General features: G+C 36.2%; 1 protein-coding gene and 1 long non-coding RNA gene across 3 annotated transcripts in view; both read right to left on the bottom strand.

The window, feature by feature from the left end:
* The window catches only part of prkcba (protein kinase C, beta a), an 80,038-nt gene extending 61,771 nt beyond the window's left edge, over nt 1–18,267 (bottom strand). Inside the window, exons 1-2 of one of the 2 annotated variants that reach the window (XM_087234868.1) lie at nt 17,959–18,267; nt 17,446–17,477 (exon numbers count right to left, since the gene is read on the bottom strand). In XM_087234868.1, the coding sequence (XP_087090994.1) occupies nt 17,446–17,477; nt 17,959–18,119 (193 nt within the window). In that variant the 5' untranslated portion in view covers nt 18,120–18,267. 2 annotated transcript variants of the gene reach the window in all.
* On the bottom strand, nt 1,534–10,145 carry LOC147846684 (uncharacterized). The gene is made up of 2 exons (XR_015476234.1): nt 8,701–10,145; nt 1,534–4,307 (listed from the first exon to the last, which is right to left on the bottom strand). It is a non-coding gene; the product is annotated as an uncharacterized LOC147846684 (long non-coding RNA).
* Nucleotides 18,268–19,549: the final 1,282 nt, after the last annotated feature.

Raw genomic sequence — 19,549 nt, 5'->3', positions numbered from 1 at the left:
TAAAGAGGCGATGCAGTGGCGCAGTATGTAGTGCTGTCGCCTCACAGCAAGAAGGTCACTGGGTCACTGGTTCGAACCTCAGCTCGGGTGGTTCAGTTGGCGTTTCTGTGTGGAGTTTGCATGTTCTCCCTGCGTTCGCGTGGGTTTCCTCCGGGTGCTCTGGTTTCCCCCATAGTCCAAAGACATGCAGTACAGGTGAATTGGGTAGGCTATATTGTCTGTAGTGTATGAGTGTGTGTATGAATGAGTGTGTGGATGTTTCCCAGCTGGAAGGGCCTCCGCTGCGTAAAAACGTGCTGGATAAGTTGCCGGTTCATTCCACTGTGGTGACCTGGGATTAATAAAGGGACTAAGCCGACAAGACAATGAATGAATAAGTCTATAAAATAACAGAAAATTCACTGGCAGTTAATTAAAAGGTTTTTGTACCGTAATATACAATACCAACCCAGCCAATATATCACTTTAAACTATTAAAAATGTTAATAAAAGTAACTTTTTCGAACTTTCCGAGGTTAAAAGTTGTTGGAAAAAAAGATCAAGCCCCCAAAATATAATTTAAAAGCCTAAATAAACAGGAAAAATATAAAAAGAAACTGCTATATTACAGATATTTCTTACAGTGTGGCTACATAAGAGGGATAAGAACTCTAGCTCTTAAGTTTTTTCTTCCGAGAAAACTAGTGAGAAGTCTTTGTAAGAAAACTAAAGGTCAGATTAGGGATCTTTAAAGAGGCAAAATAATTTACTTCATGATGACGTTTGTTCGCCTTTCACCTTAAAGTTAGATGAAAAAGCAGGAAATAATCATTTTTAAAAATCTCTAAAGCATTTTAGCTGATGCTGGGAAAAAAATATATGTGAAATTCACCCATTAAATACAAACAAATTACTAACATTTGTCTATACCAACAGTACTGTACAAAAGAAACACATCTTGTGAACTGTGAAGCTCATTCATTCATTTTCCTTCGCCTTAGGAATGAACCGCCAACTTATCCAGCATGTTTTACACAGCAGATACCCTTCCAGCTGCAACCCAACACTGGGAAACATCCACTCATTCACACATATACACTACGGCCAATGTAGCCAATTCAATTCACCTGCAGCGCATGTCTTTGGACTGTAAGGGAAACCAGAGCACCCGGAGAAAACCCACATGAAGAAGGGGAGAACATGCAAACTCTGCACAGAAATGCCAACTGACAAAGCTGAGACTCAAACCAGCGACCTTCTCGCTGTGAGGCCACAGTACCATCCACCAAGCCACCGTGTCACCCAATGTGAAATTAACTTCCAAAAAAAAAAACCTGTCTCAACTCGACAGCCGTTCGGAAATGACAATCAGATACACACACTCAAACAAACAACCCCACAGGCCATTCAGACTTTAATCACTGCAATCAAGCATTCATTATTAACCAGACGTTTAAATATGTATTGTTTGACCAATATTTTTTTGGCTGATAACTTGATTGCAACTGTTGCGATCTGTGATTTTACTACAAACACTCTTTTTTTCTTCTCTCTCTACTCTTTGTGCTTCTGAATATCTTGCTGAACTCGACGAACCAGGTAAACATAAATACAGGGGAAGAGGTGAGGGAGGAACCATGCCGACGCACACACGGTAAATCGATCTCATCTCTCTCAAACACACACGAACACACACATTCCGACCGCAGGAACGCAAGCTTCATTGAATAAAGGAGAAGCAGTGACGGTCGAGTTACAGCGGCCAGACTGAAGCTGAAGAATCTCCCTTTACAGTGTTTTTCGGCACACACCCTTCCCCTTTTCCAGAGAAACATTCCAGGACATTCCCTCTAATCTGTCGGCTGTTGCCTGGCAACAACACCTAAGGGTTAAAGAAGGTGGATCTGTTCTCTCTGCTAAATGTCAAGTTTTATAGTCGGTCTCGGTTTAACTCTTGACACAATGATGAACATGTAGAAGAGACCAGCGGTGTAAGATGTGTCAGAGGGTGATGCGGGCTAGAAAACTGCACAACACTGAGCAAAGAGTGCTTGCATGCTAAGAAATGTGTATGAACTGCATTGAAGTTTCATAGAAACATGCGTGTAATGGATAATCCACAGCTAATTGTGCAATAACAGGGCTCCAGGCTAACATTTGAGGGCACTGGCACTAGTGCACATTCTACAGATGGTGAAACCAACAACAGATTTGCACAAATAATAATAATGTTGCAAGTTTTGTCTATTATAAGTGAAGGATTGACAGCAGATGTGCTCTATTTTCACATTAGGTGCTGGATTTAAGCTTATATTTCTTCTAAAGCATAAAAATACCATAATATTTTTACAGATATTTCAGAAAAATGCCAAGTGAACATTTTTGTTCACCTAAAAAACAATGCTGAAATCAGATATTTTAGCCTGATCTCACGAGAAAATGTTAGTATTTTTCGTTTTGCCAGTTTAGTGGCTAATTCGTACGATTTTAAAAAGGAGGCGTGGCACCTAGCCCCACCCCTAAACCCAATCGTCATTGGGGGATGAGCAAATCGTACTAAATTGTACGAATTAGATCGTACGAATTCATACGAATTAGCCACCAAATCAAAAAGTTACGAATTGCCGTGAGATTCTGTTGGATATTCTGGTTTGAAAATGTGCTTTCCGTGCCGGAACACTAAGGGTCACCACAGCGGAATGAACCGACAACTATTCAGGCATATGTTTTACGCAGCGCATGCCCTTTTAGCCGCAACCCACATTCACACACTCATAGACTATGGCCAATTTAGTTCATTACAGGTATTGTGCAGTATAATTTTGGCAAATACTCAAACTTTGTTCTTGACAGTAGCCAACTTAAGCAACACAGCTTAGCCAGCTCACACCCCCGCATTCGTGTTATCATAAGTATCACTATTCATTCTTGATTTATTTGACATGTTTACTTGCAGATACCATACAAGCCAGAACCTGCACAGCGTTCACAGGTTCAGAGTATCTCAGTTTCTCATACACTACAATACTTCACAGCAGTAATAGAGAAAAGCCTGGCCTACAATTTGCATTACGCACAGCATTTATCCAATCTTAACAACGAATTACTAAGCTTCCTGAAATAAAATTTGCATTATGATTTTTAATCACATCATGTACTGCAAGTCTCAGGTAGCCCCAGAATGTGTCTGCAATTTCAGCTCCAAATACTTCATTTATTCATTCTCCTTCAGCTTAGTTCTTTATTTATCAGGGGTCACCACAGCGGGATGAACTGACAACTATTTCAGCATATGTTTTATACAGCAGATGTCCTTCCAGCTGCAACCCAGTACTAGGAAACACCCATACACTCTCACATTAACACACACACACTCATACACTACGGCCAATTAAGTTTATTCAATTGACCTATAGCGCATGTCTTTGGACATGAACACGAGAAGAACATGCAAACTCCACACAGAAATGCCAACTGGCCCAGCCGGGACTCAAACCAGGGACCTTCTTGCTGTGAGGCGACCCCTGAGCCATTGTTACGCCTAAAATACTTAAAATATCTTTAATTACACAAAGTTGTAAATTACCTTTTTTTAGCTGGAAGCAAAAACAAACGGTCTTTCTTTGCTTAAATGCAAATGAGCTGCTGCTTTCCGTCCCCTTTTCGAGAAGAGGGTGTAGCCTTTACAACTTTAACCTTCGGTTACTTCTACAACAACAATAAACAATATGTCTGCATATGTTTTAAAGACTTTGGATTTAACCCAGCAGGCACAGGAGGTCAACATGATAATGTCATGGGGACGTTGCATTTTGTTTTGAAAAGAAAATCAGGTTGATGTCAGAATCAGTTGATGTCAGGCTAACAACAATGTCCAACGTTCAACCTAAAATCAACCAAATATCAACATCTAATGATGATGTTAAGCTTAACGATGTGTGGATGTTACCAATATGACGTCTATCAGATGTTGAATTTTGGTTTCCATACCTAATGAATAAATGTCAGTATTTGACATCAATATGACGTTGGATTTTCGTCACTTTCCAACACAACCTAAAATCAACCAAATATCAACGTCTAATTATCATACAGCTTGAAGCTGTGTGGATGTTACCACTATGACGTTTATCAGATGTCGGATTTTGGTTTCCATACCTAATGAATAAATGTCAGTAGTTGACATCATTGTAACGTTGGATTTTGGTCACTTTCAACACAACCTAAAATCAACCAAATATCAACGTTATTGGACGTCAAAATAACATTATCCTTAGACTGGTCAGACATTGAATTTTCGTCACCTGACATCATGGCCTAAATCTAACCTAATATCAACTCCTTATGATGTTGTGTGCCTGCTGAGAAGGTTTTCTTAGTGTTTGCTATCAAACTAGTTTAGCATCAAATATTAAAAGCACATAAAAAACCCAAGTTTGCATAATGTCTGTACTGTATGTGAACGTAAACAGCTGGGTAACAAAATATCAGTGAAACGGTGTCTGTAGAAGACAACACCCTAATTCAATTAGGCCTTATGTCCTCTTGGGTGGGATGGGGAATTATTATTGTGACATGTTTGTTCCCACAAGAAAACTTTGGATTGCAGTCAAAGCATTTGAGGTATTTCAGAAACAGTGTTTATTGATATTAACAACAACACACTTTTGAGTGATCATGTGTTTTCCTGCAGATCTTTTGTTCAGACTAAAGAAAAATGACCAAATGTCATTACCACAATTGTAGGTAGCTTAAGCATTTCAATATGCATATCATCACATATACTGTATGTTTGTTATATAGAATGTTCTAAATAAATCTAATTTAAACATTTATTTAACCATACAATTCTTTATAAGAGGTTTATCATAGAGATTAATCAACAGTCAAAGTTTAAAAGACTAATGTTTCCTTTACTGTAACAAAATATGATCAATTAGTCCCAACAACACATGTTTATAGTTCATTGTAACTTATTAAATTAAGTTAATTATTGTTTAACTTAAATTTTATAAGTTACGCAAGCTGTTTCAAGTCAGTTTAACATAATATCAGTTCAATGAACTCATAAGGTTAATTTGATTCAGCTTAATGTTTACAGTGTACTTACTTCTTTATTTGTTATGTGTCATTCTGACAAAAGAATAAGATCTGAAAATGAATAGGCTGGATGACATCCCTAGATCACATTAAACGTGGGTAGATTCACACAATTAATCAATAAAGGGGATTCAGTGGTGCATGAAAACAAGGGCTAAAGAAACATTACCTGACACTCAGAAACTTTAATTCCAGAGCAAAAAAGAGGATTATATTTGAAATGGTGACAAAAATCAGCTTAGAGTAGATGCAGGGTAAGTAAACAAATTTACTGCAGTACAGATGGCTTCATTGACTACAATGGGAGAATCTGCAGGAGCCCATAACTCGGTGAACTCAAACAGTTGCTGGAGACTGAATAAAACGGCCATTGACAGCTCCAGTGATTCAAACAGGGTCTGTGTGTTCTAGGAAAGTTTGTTGGGTGTAAAATATTCAATAATTACATAACCGGTTAGTTTTTTTCAAATCTACTAGTGGTACAGTACAGGTCAATCTTTTAGGCATTGGATTTCCTTTATAACTCATATTTCGCACTGAGCAAAAGTGACAATCTAACATTATCCTAAAACTACCTAACTGAGACGCGGGACCTCAAAACCAGTCAATATTTTTTAATTATGATTTATATATCATCTGAAAGCTGAATAAATACACTATTAATTGACATGTACTGTGTTAGAATGGGACATATTTGTTTAATGCACAACTATTTGAAAATCTGGAATCTGAGGTTAGAAAAAAAAATTCTAAATACTGAGAAAAATCTACTTAAAATTTGTCTAAGATGAGGTGCTTAAGGCACATTACTAATCAAAAATTTTGCTTTCATACATTTACAGTAATACGTGTGCAAAATATCTTCATTAAACCTGACCTTTAAATACTATCCTAATGATTTCTGACATAAATGAAAAAATGGTCAGTCTTTACAATAAGGTTTCAACAATAAGATTTAACAACTGTATTTTCATTAACTATTATACTGTATGAAATGTATTGTTCACTAATTGTAAATGCATTATAACTAACATTAACTAATACAATCTTATTGTAAAGTGTTACTGAAAAATAAACTTATGCAACATAAGCCTGGTTTGGTGGTCACAACTGTGCTTCCTATTATCTCCCTTTGTACACGCTGCAAATAACTTTGAGTAGAAGCTAAAACGTGTTGTTTTTGTGTCACTTTAAATGCAACCTTATTTAATTCCGTTACAGCATGTGCCTCAGTAATTCCAACAACTTGACACAAAACATCTGAATGCGTTTAAATCAGATTAAAATCTTGATGATTAGTTTTCTAAACATAAACAAAGCCTGGCATATGGAAACCTGACTATTGTTCATTCATTTATTCATTTTCTTTTCGGCTTAGTCCCTTTATATATCTGGGGTCACCACAGTGGAATGAACCGCCAACTTATCCAGCATATGTTTTACGCAGCGCATGCCATTCTAGCTGCAACCCATAACTGGGAAACATCCATACACTATAGACAATTTAGTACAGAATTCACCTGTACCACATGTTTTTGGACTTGTTGGGGAAACCGCAGCACCCGGAGGAAACCCACGCAAACACAGGGAGAACATGCAAATTCCACACAGAAACGCCAACTGAACCAGTCGAGACTTGAACCAGCGACCTTTTTGCTGTGAGGCGAACGTGCTACCCACTGCCCCACCATGCAGCCCGACTATTAGACAACATATGATAAGTAGGTTAAATTGTCTTTCATGTCATCTGTCAAAAGTGCTCAAAACGTCCCAAATTTGATCATTTGTCAATGCTGATTATGTGTGTGAATGTAAACCGCTGGTGAAGAAATTGCATATTAGAACTTTAAAACAGCATCTTTAATGGATGAAAACAATACATTATAAAAATGACAGTTCCATGGATATTGTGATGAGTTCAGAATATTGTGATTGTTCATGCCTGGAAAGAAATCTTGGGACCAGAGGCATTTGAGGGAGTCCTAAAAGTTTTTTTTATTATTCTAGAGAATAACACCCTTTGGAGTTCATTTGTGCTTCATCACTTGGCAGATCTTTATCATGCTCTTTATCAGCAACATTAAGCAATAAAGGAAGCTGAAAGTGTAAGAAGCATAACAAGACCCTTTTAAAATAGGCTTTAAAATGTCTTGAAATTTAGCGCTAGTGCTTATTTCTTTAAGAGCAATAGTTAATGCTTGCGGCAAGTGTTCATAGTGCTTCACTTTTTCCACATTTTTTGTTATAGCCTTATTCCAAAATGGATTAAATTCATTTATTTCCTTAATAATTTAATTCTACACACAATACCCCATAATGAGAATGTGAAAAAAGAGTTTTTAAAATTGTTGCAAATTTATAAAAAAAAAAATTAAAAAAAACTGAAAAAGAAAATGACATGTACACAAGTATTCACAGCCTTTGCTCAATACTTTGTTGATGCACCTTTGGCAGGTATCTCTTAAGCTCTATCAGGTTGGATTTTCAGATCTCTCCAGAGATGTTCAATAGGATTTAGGTCTGGGCTCTGGCTGAGCCACTCAGGGACATTCACAGAGTTGTTGTGAAGCCATTGATATTCTGGCGGTGTGCTTTGGGTCATTGCCCTGCTGGAAGATGAACCGTCGCCCCAGTCTGAGGTCAAGAGCACTCTGAAGCAGGTTTTCATTCAGGATGTCTCTGTACATTGCTGCATTCATCTTTCCCTCTATCCTGACTAGTCTTTCAGGTCCTGCTGCTGAAAAACATCCCCACAGCATGATGCTGCCACCACCATGCTTTACTGTAGGGATGATATTAGCCTGGTGATGAGCGTTGCCTGGTTCTCTTATTGTGCTCGTTGGAACTTTCAGAGCAGCGTAATTTTTTCTGTAACCTTCCCCAGCCTTGTGCCTCGAGACAATCCTATCTCAGAGGTCTACAGACAAACATCTCAAGAATGATCAGTGGAAACAGAATGTACCAGAGCTTAATTTAGAGCTTCACGGCAAAGGCTTTCCATACTGCTGTACATGTGATTTCTCAGCTAATTAAAATAAATTTGCAACAATTTTGAAATTCTTTTTGGAAAAACAATTTTTAAAATCTTTTTTCACATTGTCATTATGGGGTATTGTGTGTAGAATTTTGAGGAAATAAATGAATTTAAATAATTTTATAATAAGGCTGTGTAGCATAAAATATTTGGAAAAAGTGAAGCGCTATGAATACTTTCCTGATGCTCTGTTTAATATATAATAATAATGTCAATGACACTATAGGTATAAAAAAAAATGTAAAACATAGTTAATATAAAGGAGTCCACATATGTAAAGAAACAATTTCATCACTAGCAGAAATTTTTTAAACGTTTACAACCGTTCAGAATAAAAAAAATCCTTTGAAAAACACACACTTAACATAAAAAGACGTCTATTCTTAGTTTAGTTATTAGCCCCCCAAAAATATTTCCCCCCAAATTCTGTTTAACGGTGGGAAGATTTCCGTTACGTTACACTGTAAAACCCAACACTTAACTTTTTAAATGAAATGTGTGTAGTTAACTCAACAACTGAAAGTTAGTTCTATTCATTTGAAAAGAGTTTTGAACTCAGTGTTGAAGGTTATGAGTTAATTAAATACCTCATTACTTCAACTTAAATGGAGTGAGTTCACAGCACTCGTATAGATTAGTTTAACTCAAATTGTTTGTAGCAATGGGTTTCCTCAAATGGTTTGAGTTGCCTTTACTTATTGTGTTTTACAGTACTCAGTTGGTTTGAGTTCTCTTTATTTATTGGGTTTTACTGTACTCAAATTGCTCCAGTTACTCAAATGGATTGAGTTCACAGAACTCATTTGGATTAGCTTGTGAACTTAAATGGTTTGTTGCAATCGTTTCCTCAAATGGTTTGAATGACCTTAACTTATTGGGTTTTACAGTGTATTTTTCTGTTCTATTGATGGGTTTTCATGAAAACATTTGAGAGTCTGTGCATACAGCTATGGGAAATATATTAAGAGAACATTCATATTTATAGTTTTGTGCTTAAGTGAAACATTTTTGTTTTGTTGTGTAAATGGGTTGCAAAGGTGTTTGTTTAGGTTTTATATTTAAAATGCGGATACAGTCAGTGAGCTGTAACTTATGTATGGTTTCTAGCTATGCCTCACATCCCTTCTTGAGTTAGTGTTGTTTACTCGAGTGTCTAATGAAGTTCGTCAGATGTAAAATGATTGCCACTTAAGCAACAATGACTGTGAAGTAAACAGTAGCGTTTAGTTTACACTAAGATAAATAAATGTTCGCCACTTCCCCACTAATGGGAAATTGGGCACGATGTTGACTGATGTTATGATAGTAACTGCATTGACACTTGGACAGTTTTAAAGAGCCAGAGGAACTGATGGCAGACTTTTACAGAACCCAGTCATTTACTGACTGCATGGAGCTTCTGTAATCACACATTTGTAATGGCTAGAGGGCAATAATTGAACAAAATATATAATTAATAAAGAGCTTGACTCTAATTAAGATGCATGAAGCTGTGGGATTTAAGAGATTCTCTAATCAATGTGTGTATTTATTTCATTTGTTTTGCAGTTTGTGTACACAGTAAATTATTTTATTAGTAGTGATTGTAGGGACAGGCATTAAGGTATTTTAACAAACCCACAGGGCCAGTTTACATCAAGAATGAGATAAAGATATAAAGATGGAGTTGACATCAAAATGTTTAAGCGTCCTGTGATTTTATTATTTTTTTCTTAATCTAATATTGTTAGATAGCAGATGTTTAACAGAGCAAGGAATTAATATCACAGTATTTCCTATAATATTTTTTCTTCTGGAGAAAGTCTCTGGAGTCAATCTAGGGCCATATATACTTAACAAAATAAATTTAAAAATAAAAGAAAACTTTTGAAAAAAAAAAAATGCAAATCTCCAAAAAAACAAAAATTTAAAATTTAAAATAAAAATTTATTTTGCTAACAAAAATAAAGAACTGCAAACGTAAAATTAAGTTTTGGGAAATAAAGACGAAATTTGCAAAAAAACAAAAAACTGCAAATAAAAATCAAGCAGTTCAAAAAAAAAAACAAAAAAAAAAAACTACATTGCATTGCTCATTTGGATTATCTTTTAAGTCAACCGTGAGTTTGTGATGCTGTTTTTACTTTGCACTTCACGTTTCTGCTTGTTTCACTTTGTGGCCCTGATTTGACAAGGAGCTGTAACCCCTCAAGTTCTCTTGAATCCTCGCCCTTGTCAGTAACGTGAAGTGCAAAGTGAAAACAGAATCCCAAACTCACGGTTGCCTAAAAAGCAAATCAAACTAAGGCAATGCTATTAAAAATATTTTGCATATATATATAGTTTTTTTTTTTTTCAAATATTTTAGTTTTTTTTTTTTACTGGTTAATTTTTCTTTGCAGTTCTTTTTTGTTGGCAATTTTTATTTTTATTTCTCAAAACTTAATTTTCTCTTCCCAATTCTTTACTTGTTAGCAAAATGTATTTATTTTTTCTCAAAAATTTATTTTCACTTTGCGATTTATGGAGATTTGCATTTATTTATTTATTATTGCTCGAAACTTTGTTTTTTGTTTGCAAAACTTTCTTTTATTTTGCAAGTATATATGGCCCTAGATAGACTCCATAAAAGTTTTCTTTGTTTTATTTCAGACAAAATTTAAATTTTTTTAAGGTCATTATTAAGACTGGACAAATCATCAACATACAATGACTTGCCTAATTGCCCTAATTTGCCTAATTAACTTAATTAAGCCTTTAAATTTCACTTTAAGCTGAATACTAGTATCTTGAAAAATATTTAGTAAAATATGATGTGCTATCATCATGGCAAAGATAAAAGAAATCAGTTATTAGCAACTAGTTATTAAAACTATTATGTTTAGAAATGTGTTGAAAAAGTATTATTCTAATAATTTAGGAGGGCTAATAATTCTTCAACTGTATATTTTGGGGGAAACAATTCAAACAGATTTCAGTGTCTCAGCATAGCATCCATATTTAATTAAAATTAAACATTTACTTATGGGGAAGTAAATAAACATAATCAGATTGGAATGCATAAATATCTAACATTTTTGCATATCTATTAAAGGCCTGTGTAATTTAATACAATCCTTCCTGCTTAGGTTAACAGATGTACATGTACTGTAGGATTAAAACATCTAAGTTTTGTAATCATTATAATACATTATTGATTAATATTGCCCCCATTTTACAGTAAAAGCACTGTGGAAAAACAGTCAACAATACAAGTGTTTGCTCATCTTTAAACATGTTTCACTTGCTTGAACTTTCACTTCAGTCTGTTGTTTGCACGGTTTCTGTCATCACCTCACTCTCGTCACTTCAGTCTAGGACCGCAAGAATTTGCCAGTAAAATGACATGGTAAAAATAGCTGTTGTGCCAGTATCAGATGCATTCCTTTGTTACCTGAAGCAGGTCAGGGACACACAGAGCTCCTCTATACACTTATTTGTCCCCTATTCTTCAAAATGTGTGCATGAAAATAAATAGAATTATTATTATGTATGAGAGATGAGATGTGACCCTAATGTTAGGCTTATGTAAATTTAATTTTAGTTGTTAAAACTAAATTACAAGCAATAAAACTAAAATTATGAGCATTATGAATGGACACACATGACAGAATTGTTTCTGTCTATTTTCCTGTGTAAACATAATTTTTTTGTTGTTGCTAATTTTAATAGTATATCTTATATCTCATACTGATAATAATGTACAGTAAGTTCATAAACATTGAGACATCAACACAATTCTAACAGTTTTGGCTCTATACACCAACACAATGGATTTAAAACGAACCAGATGTGCTTTAACTGCACACTGTCAGCTTTAATTTGAGGGTATTTACATCCAAATTAGGTGAACGCTGTAGGAATTATGCCGTGGAAACATTAGAGTTTGAGCATGCGAAATTCTGTGGTATGGCGCTTTAAACAAAATGATTAGAAATTTAAAAAAGCAAGCGTTTGGTCCATTTTTTAAATTTCTGTCCAGAGAGGTCATGTTTTGATCCTCGATTAGTCTCATGCAGTCAAGTGATGCGATTTCGCAGGTCAGAGTTCACCAAGCTTGAACTTTGCAACACAGCGAACTGTGAAACTTGTCGCACGAGCTTGCGTTGCTGGTCTGACGCATTGGCGTGCATATTTATGCAAGCCTATGGTGAGAAAAGTACAGTGTGATCGCAGCTTTACAACAGTTTGCATATGTGCCTCCCACTTGTTAAGGGTCCAAAATTAATTAGATAATTGCTGTTCCTAAGCTGTTCCATAGCCAGGTGTGAGTTATTCCCTCATTATCCTGATTACAATGAGCAGATAAAATGTCCAGAAGGTCCAGAGTACCCTCAAATTGAAGTTAACGCCCATTTTGTTTGTTTAATTTCAAATCCATGGTGTTGGTGTATAGAGCCCAAAATGTTAGAATTTTGTCGATGTATGATATTTATGGACATAACTGTATATCTCATACAGATACGAAAAAGGTTAAGATCCCAGCTAAAGTGCATATTTCTCTGGATTTACTAGTTTTATTAGGTGTGTGTTAAGTATGAGTAAAATGTTAAAATTAGTTTTTATTTATATTAAGGTCTTATAACATTTTCCCATTTTTTTACTTTAAAATATCGTCAATGAGTCCATTTGTCCCCTGAGAAAATGACAACTGGTCAGAAAAGCAAATCTTTTCACTTGTTGTGATTGAAAAATCTGTTTTTTTTTTCCACCAGTAACTGATTTCTTTAACCTCTTAAGGCCCAAGGTGTTTTTTTACATGCATTTTTTTTATTTCTCTTTTTGGGCTTATTGGAACCTAATTAGAATAAAAATCTAAGTATCATCTTTTGATATGATGTACTTTTAGAGAAAAATAATGTCCATATATGTGGACTTGTGGTCTGCATTTACATAAAACACTTTTTCCTGACAGCTTTTTAATGCATATATAACATTTTTGAAAACATGTTTTGACTATCAGAGAGTTCAAAACTAATTTCCCCCCCCCCATTTTGAACAGTTAAAAATATTGTTTGAGACATTTCATATGCTGCAAAACAGTTGCAGGATGACACTGTGTGTCTGTAACAAAATATAAAACATTCAAAGTATTTTAAATAGCCACTTAAGAGATAAAATGTGCTGTCCACATATGTGGCCACTAAGCCCTAGGAGGTTAAGTCGTCTGACATTCAAATCTGAGTACTGTGCTGTGTTGTGTAAAATTAATAAAAACCTGTCTAAAAACCCAGTACATTTCATTAGCTTCTCTATGCAAAGGAAAATGATGAAATTAATACTTTGTTATATGTAGTTTACAGAATAAAACAAAAATGACGATTTACCCAAAACATAATTTATAGCTATATGTTGTGTCAATCTTCAAAATTGTTACTGAGAGCATCTTCACCCTAAAATGACAATTGGTCAGAATAGCGGTCTCATAATGATATTATTATGCTGTAAATAATGTTTTCATGTGTGGTCTGTTTCTTTTATGCTCGCATTTCTGTGTGTCTGTCCGAGTGCATGCCCACAAAGTAAATGATCAACATTATTAGTTAGCATATCGCCACATCAGCAACAGCCCTGGCTTGCCCTCACACAGCACAATAAATAAATCAACAGAGCAAATATGTCCTTCTAAATGACTGCAGCTTTTCAACATTATCATTTCAAACAGATGCAATGCCAGCATACTGTACATAAGAGATGACATAAAACAGATCAAAGATATTACGTAGGCAGGCTCTGATGAAGGCAATGACACTATCCGAATATTAAGAACCAACTTTGCCCAAGTAATAACATCAACATATAGACTGCAAAGATAAAGAGCCATGCAGAAATGAAGCCTCTCAAAAGTGTTATAAAATATGCTAATCAAGTCCCTGAATTCTGAATTTGTTGGAGACCATGTGGAGGCATGAAACATGGGAACGAGGCGTTATTTCCACAGACAAGCCAAGCAGGCCATTTGTACAGAACTCATTGTGCTAAAACACGCAGATGACAGTATGAGTCTATTAGTTGTATGTAACGGTCACTTCAAGAAATAAAGTTGAAGTCAAAATTATTAAGTAAAATCTTGTTTCTTAAGGAGACTAATATTATTGGCCTTAATTTTTTTTATTAATCTTTTAACCTTTCCAAGCTAAAATAAATAAGACTTTCTGTAGAAGTATAAATATTAAAGGAGATACTGTGACAATTTCTTGATCTGTTAAACATCACAAATATTTGAAAAGGAAGACAAATTTCACAGGGGGGTTAATATTTTTGCTTTCAACTTTATCTGCTTGTTAGAAGCAGGTTTTAAAATGTTATATTTGCAACAATTTGCAAACTTTAATTAATTAATTAATTAATTACTTTCATGAATGAATGAATGAATTAAATAGTTAATTAATTATGTGCTAATTAATCATTCATTCATTAATTCATTCATTCATTACTTTCATTAATTAATTCATTCATTCTGTAGTGGCACACCTTTCGTGCAAATCCTTATGTGCCACCTTTTGCAGCTTCAATTCCAACAACCAGTATTAAGACCAAATCTTATTTTAAAAAAGGTTTACTGAAGAAATGCAAACAAAAATACAAAGTTACAATAGACTCGATCAGCTCGGTCAAAAAACTGTGTTGCTTCCAACATCCATAACTGCAATCTGCCTTAAACGTATGAACTAATGACCTCATGACGTATTACTGTCGGAAGATTAAATACCAAATTAAAGGTTTTTAAATTATATCAATTGCTAAATTATGCATTTTAGATAATATAATCACAATGAATTCTTATTATATATAAATATAAATTTTTATCATGTTTTTTATCAACCTTTTTAACTAAACTATTATCACAAATGAATTATGCATAATTGGCTCTTACACATTCATTTATTCACTCATTTTCCTTCGGCTTAGTCCCTTCCCAGCAGATACACAAGGTCATAAGATGTTAATATTAGGTTAGTTTTACGTCACCAGTGTCTAAGGACAACGTTATTTTGGCGTTCAAAAACAACATCAAATGACGTTGATATTTGGTTGATTTTAGGTTAGAAAGTGACCAAAATCCAACGTTGAGCCAACATCATAGCATACGTCATATTGACGTCAACTACTGACATTTACTCGTCAGGTATAGTAACTAAAATCTAATGTCTGATAGACAACATAGTAGTAACATCCACACAACGTCAAGCTGTAACATCAGTAGATTTTGATATTTGTTTGATTTTAGGTTGATGTTGGAAAGTGACCAAAATGCAACGTCAGTCCGATGTTGGACATTGAACAGGTGTTGGGTTCTGACGTCATCCTGATTTTCATTACCAAACAAAATGCAACGTCCAACGTTGGGGTGCAACGTCTATCTGACGCCCTGTGCCCGCTGTGTTTGTTCATCAGGGGTCGTCACAGCAGAATGAATCGCCAACTTATCCAGCATATGTTTTACACAGTCGATGACCTTCAAGCCGCAACCCAGCACTGGGAAATTTGCAAATGTTTTACTTGAGAAATGTAAACAATGCAACCCTTGGATATTCAAGTATCCTTTTTTCTTGACAGGTCTTTGAAAGGGGCACGGTAACTTAATATTAATAATAATAATAATAGTAAAAATAATAAAAAAAAATGTATATGCCGCCTTTAAAAGTAGCATATCAAGGCACTTTGCAGGCATAAAATGTGCAGCAGTAAAAGATACAACGATGAATGGCAACAAAATGTAATAATTAAGGTGATGCAGTGACGCATTAGGTAGTGCTGTCGCCTCACAGCAAGAAGGTCGCTGGTTCGAGCCTCGCTGGGTCAGTTGGCGTTTCTGTGGAGTTGGCATGTTGGGTCATGTGCTCTCCTGCATTGGTCCTAGTCAGAATTGTAGCTGCTGAATTTTGTACTAATTTAGGGTAGCTTTTAGGACTTTTTTAGGATGTAAGCATTACAATAGTCAACACTGGAAAATACAAAGGTGTTAGCTAATTTTTCAGCAACAGAAAATTTCATCAACTCAATTAAATCTGATAATAGTTCATGGTTTCACTTTAGTAGATAGTAGATAGATATCTGGTGTTTGGCTGAGGATTGTGTCATTTACATGCTTTTTTTAAATTCAGTGAAAGGGACATTCATTGTTTTACAGTGTGTGATAACTGTGGTTTCCTATGCATTTGCTTGGATTTCAGTGTAATGTAGTACTTGTGGATAATGCGTTTCTAACAGCCTGCTAATGAACTGGGTAGGAGGTGATGTGTGAGGAATAATGCTGCCAAATGACATTATAATGGTAGTTCAGACTTTGACATTCAAAGCAACAGTGCTTGGATATTGTATTTCATATCTGAATGCTCACTCTATAGTTCACACTGGGAAGTTGTCACCAAGGGCTATGCTCGCTGACACCAAGTAAAGAGGCAAAAGTTCAGTTTAGTTAAACATGGTTTTGTCTGGCGCTGCTTGTGTGTAATGAAACAACTGTGCAATAGTTTAATGGCGGCTAAAATGTTAGTGCATGCGCCTTTAGGCTACACATGCAGTCTAGGAAATATTAAAGGGATAGTTCACCCAAAACTAAACATTCTGTCATGATTTACTTACCCTTCACTTGTCACAAACCACTTTGAGTTTTTTTCTTCTGCTGAACAGAAAATAATAGATTTTGGTAAATGCTGGAAACCTGTAACCATTGACTTACACAGTATTTGTTTTACCTACCATGAAAGTCAAAGGTTACTTGTTTACATAACATTCTTCAAAGTATCTTTTTTAGTGTTCAACAGAAGAAAGAAACGATTGTAACCATTGATGGTGAGAAAATGTTCATTTTTTCAATATTATTTTGGAACTTTCTGATGGATTTGTATGGGAAGATACATTTGTGTTAAAGAAAAAAGTGTGCAAGAAGGTTCACACCTCAACCTAACATCAGTGAGGCGCAAACAGACTGCACGATAATGGACAGAATGAGACTGTGAAGAGTTGGTGGCAAATTTGTACAGTCATGAGAGTGTTGCGACAAAAGCTCCCGTCCCCCCTCCCAGACTAAAACAACTGTCACTGGAAATTTCTTCAACCCTGCACTAGAAAAACACATAAAGCTTCTCTGTGTTTCTTCCTCAAATACACGCAAATGAACTGAAAGGGCACGTGCACTGCTTGCGTTCAAAAGGTAAAAACAACAGTAATGCAAGTTAAATAAATAAATAAACAAATGAATGAATGAATGAATGAATGAATGAATGAATGAATGAATGAATGAACAGTGGCAGTGACTACCAAAATGTACAGACACATTTTCCAGGAGACGGAGGGGGGAGTCTTACCTTGACACTGGAAGCCTTGTTTGCCGAAACCCCTGCAAAAGAGACGAGACTGTGTAAGAGATTACAGCACTGAAACTCAATCTGGACGCATTCCTCTGCGCACAGCAGCAAGACGCGCAGGCGCGCGCCATATTCCGCAAAATCGCCAAATCCATCTCTAGGATGATGATAGTGATGGCTTAATCATAGCGCGGGAATTTCTCCCGAAAGACACTTAACACCGAGCCTAGCTATCAGGAGATTAGAGTCATAATAAATGCGCTGTGGTTGTACCAAATGCACAAACACGCGTTGATATAAACGTGTCTTGAAGAGGTGCAGCACTGCGCTAGACCCCGCTTGTGTTTTCCGTCTGCACTCGGCGTCTTTGTTCAGTGTTGACAGCACTGCGGATGTCTGAGTGCGTTCAAACGCTTTGCTGTTTTTCATGTCACGAGCATCAAGTGAGGCACCTGTGCCCTTCGTAGCCCTCTAACGTTACACACAACGCTCTGCGTCCTCCAGCATACTCACCAGATGAAGTCGGTGCAGTGGCTGCAGAAGGTCGGCTGCTTGAAGAAGCGCGCGATGAACTTGTGGTCCTTCACTTCGTGCACGTTCTTCTGCCTCAGCGCGCCCTGCCTGGCGAATCCCCGCGCGCCCTCCTTGCCATCTGAATCCGATGACTCGGTCATGATAGGGGAGAAATGGATGTAGTGGGTCGAAATCTCCTCGACTTGTAGACTGCGCTAGTGTACGGGGTCCTGCTCGACTTGCGCTTCGCTTCCCTGTTGGTGGGCACGCGCGCGCGCACACGCCTGCCTCTCCCCAGCTGACTGCTGTGGCGGAGCGCGCGGGCAGCGGTGCTTTAGGGAGGCTGTAGCCACGCCCCCTTCGTTCAGACCTTTCTCACCGAATATTGCGGTTGACACAAACATTTGCTGGTGAAGTCTGCTTATTGAGAAACGCCTACAAAAATAATTTCTGACCGGGCGCCAAATGCACGGCACACGTGTTGATTTTGGCGCATTGCAAACATTTAACGTGCTACAGAGTTTCTTGAGAAAATACTAACATAAAAAACTGCATTGAAATTGTATCTGTGTGTCATTCTCAATATAAATACAAAGTGTCAGAAACGCTCTTTAACCCTTTGATGCACAAGCTATATAATAGATATGGAAAATAAACTTAGACGGGTCACTTTAGACCCACGTAGTGCATCAAAGGGTTAAAAGATTTCATCATCAAGCTATAAATTCTATATTAAAACTGAAATTATGCTGGCTAATACTATATTTTTACCGTAAAACTAATGGTTTAAGCAATGCATTTTTATTATTATTTCGCCATGTTTATTTCGAAAATTCCCAGAATTCCCTGCAGACGTTTTCTGATACTGTATTTTAATGTTTTTTTTTATCATCATTGTTTTTTATCATCATTATCCAACTATTCCAGCATGGTTTTACGCAGTGGATGCCCTTCCATCCGCAACCCAGCACTGGGAAACACCCATATACTTATACACCCAGAGGGAACACAGGGAGGAAATGCAAACTCCACAATGACATGCCAACTTTCCCAGCCGGGACTAGAACCAGCAACTTTCTTGCTGTGAGGCGACAGTCAGGACAGTGCTAATCACTGAGCCACTATGCCGCCCCATGCCAAAGCTGTTGTGTGGTGTGGTCAACTGCAAGTGTGCTATGAAGAAAATAGATTTGCTGAACTTCACCATTTCATAGTTTTTCAGTTTGCATCTATTGTTATCCAATGAACGGCATACCTAAATAGTGTTTTTGGAAACTATAGGAAACCTGTAGCTTGGAGACAGTATGGTGCTTACAATGGTCCAAGGTCATGGATTTGACTCCCTGGTAATACAACTCAAACCCTGAATGCAAAAACATAATAATAACAATATTTTATATATACATAAAATAAATTGTAAAGGGTTCAACACAATTCAATCATTTTGTCCCAACACAGATTGATTAAGTTAACTTAACACTTTTAGTTTTAACAATTTATGTGGATTGAACAAAAAAAAAATTAAGTTGTCCCAATGAAATCTCAAGAATTGTGTTTTTCAGCTCATGTTAATTATATAGTTTAAACGAGA

This window comes from Danio rerio, chromosome 1 (genome assembly GCF_052040795.2).
Source record: "Danio rerio strain M-AB ecotype USA chromosome 1, GRCz13ab, whole genome shotgun sequence".
NCBI lineage: Eukaryota > Metazoa > Chordata > Actinopteri > Cypriniformes > Danionidae > Danio > Danio rerio.
This window is presented reverse-complemented; position numbering and strand designations above follow the sequence as displayed.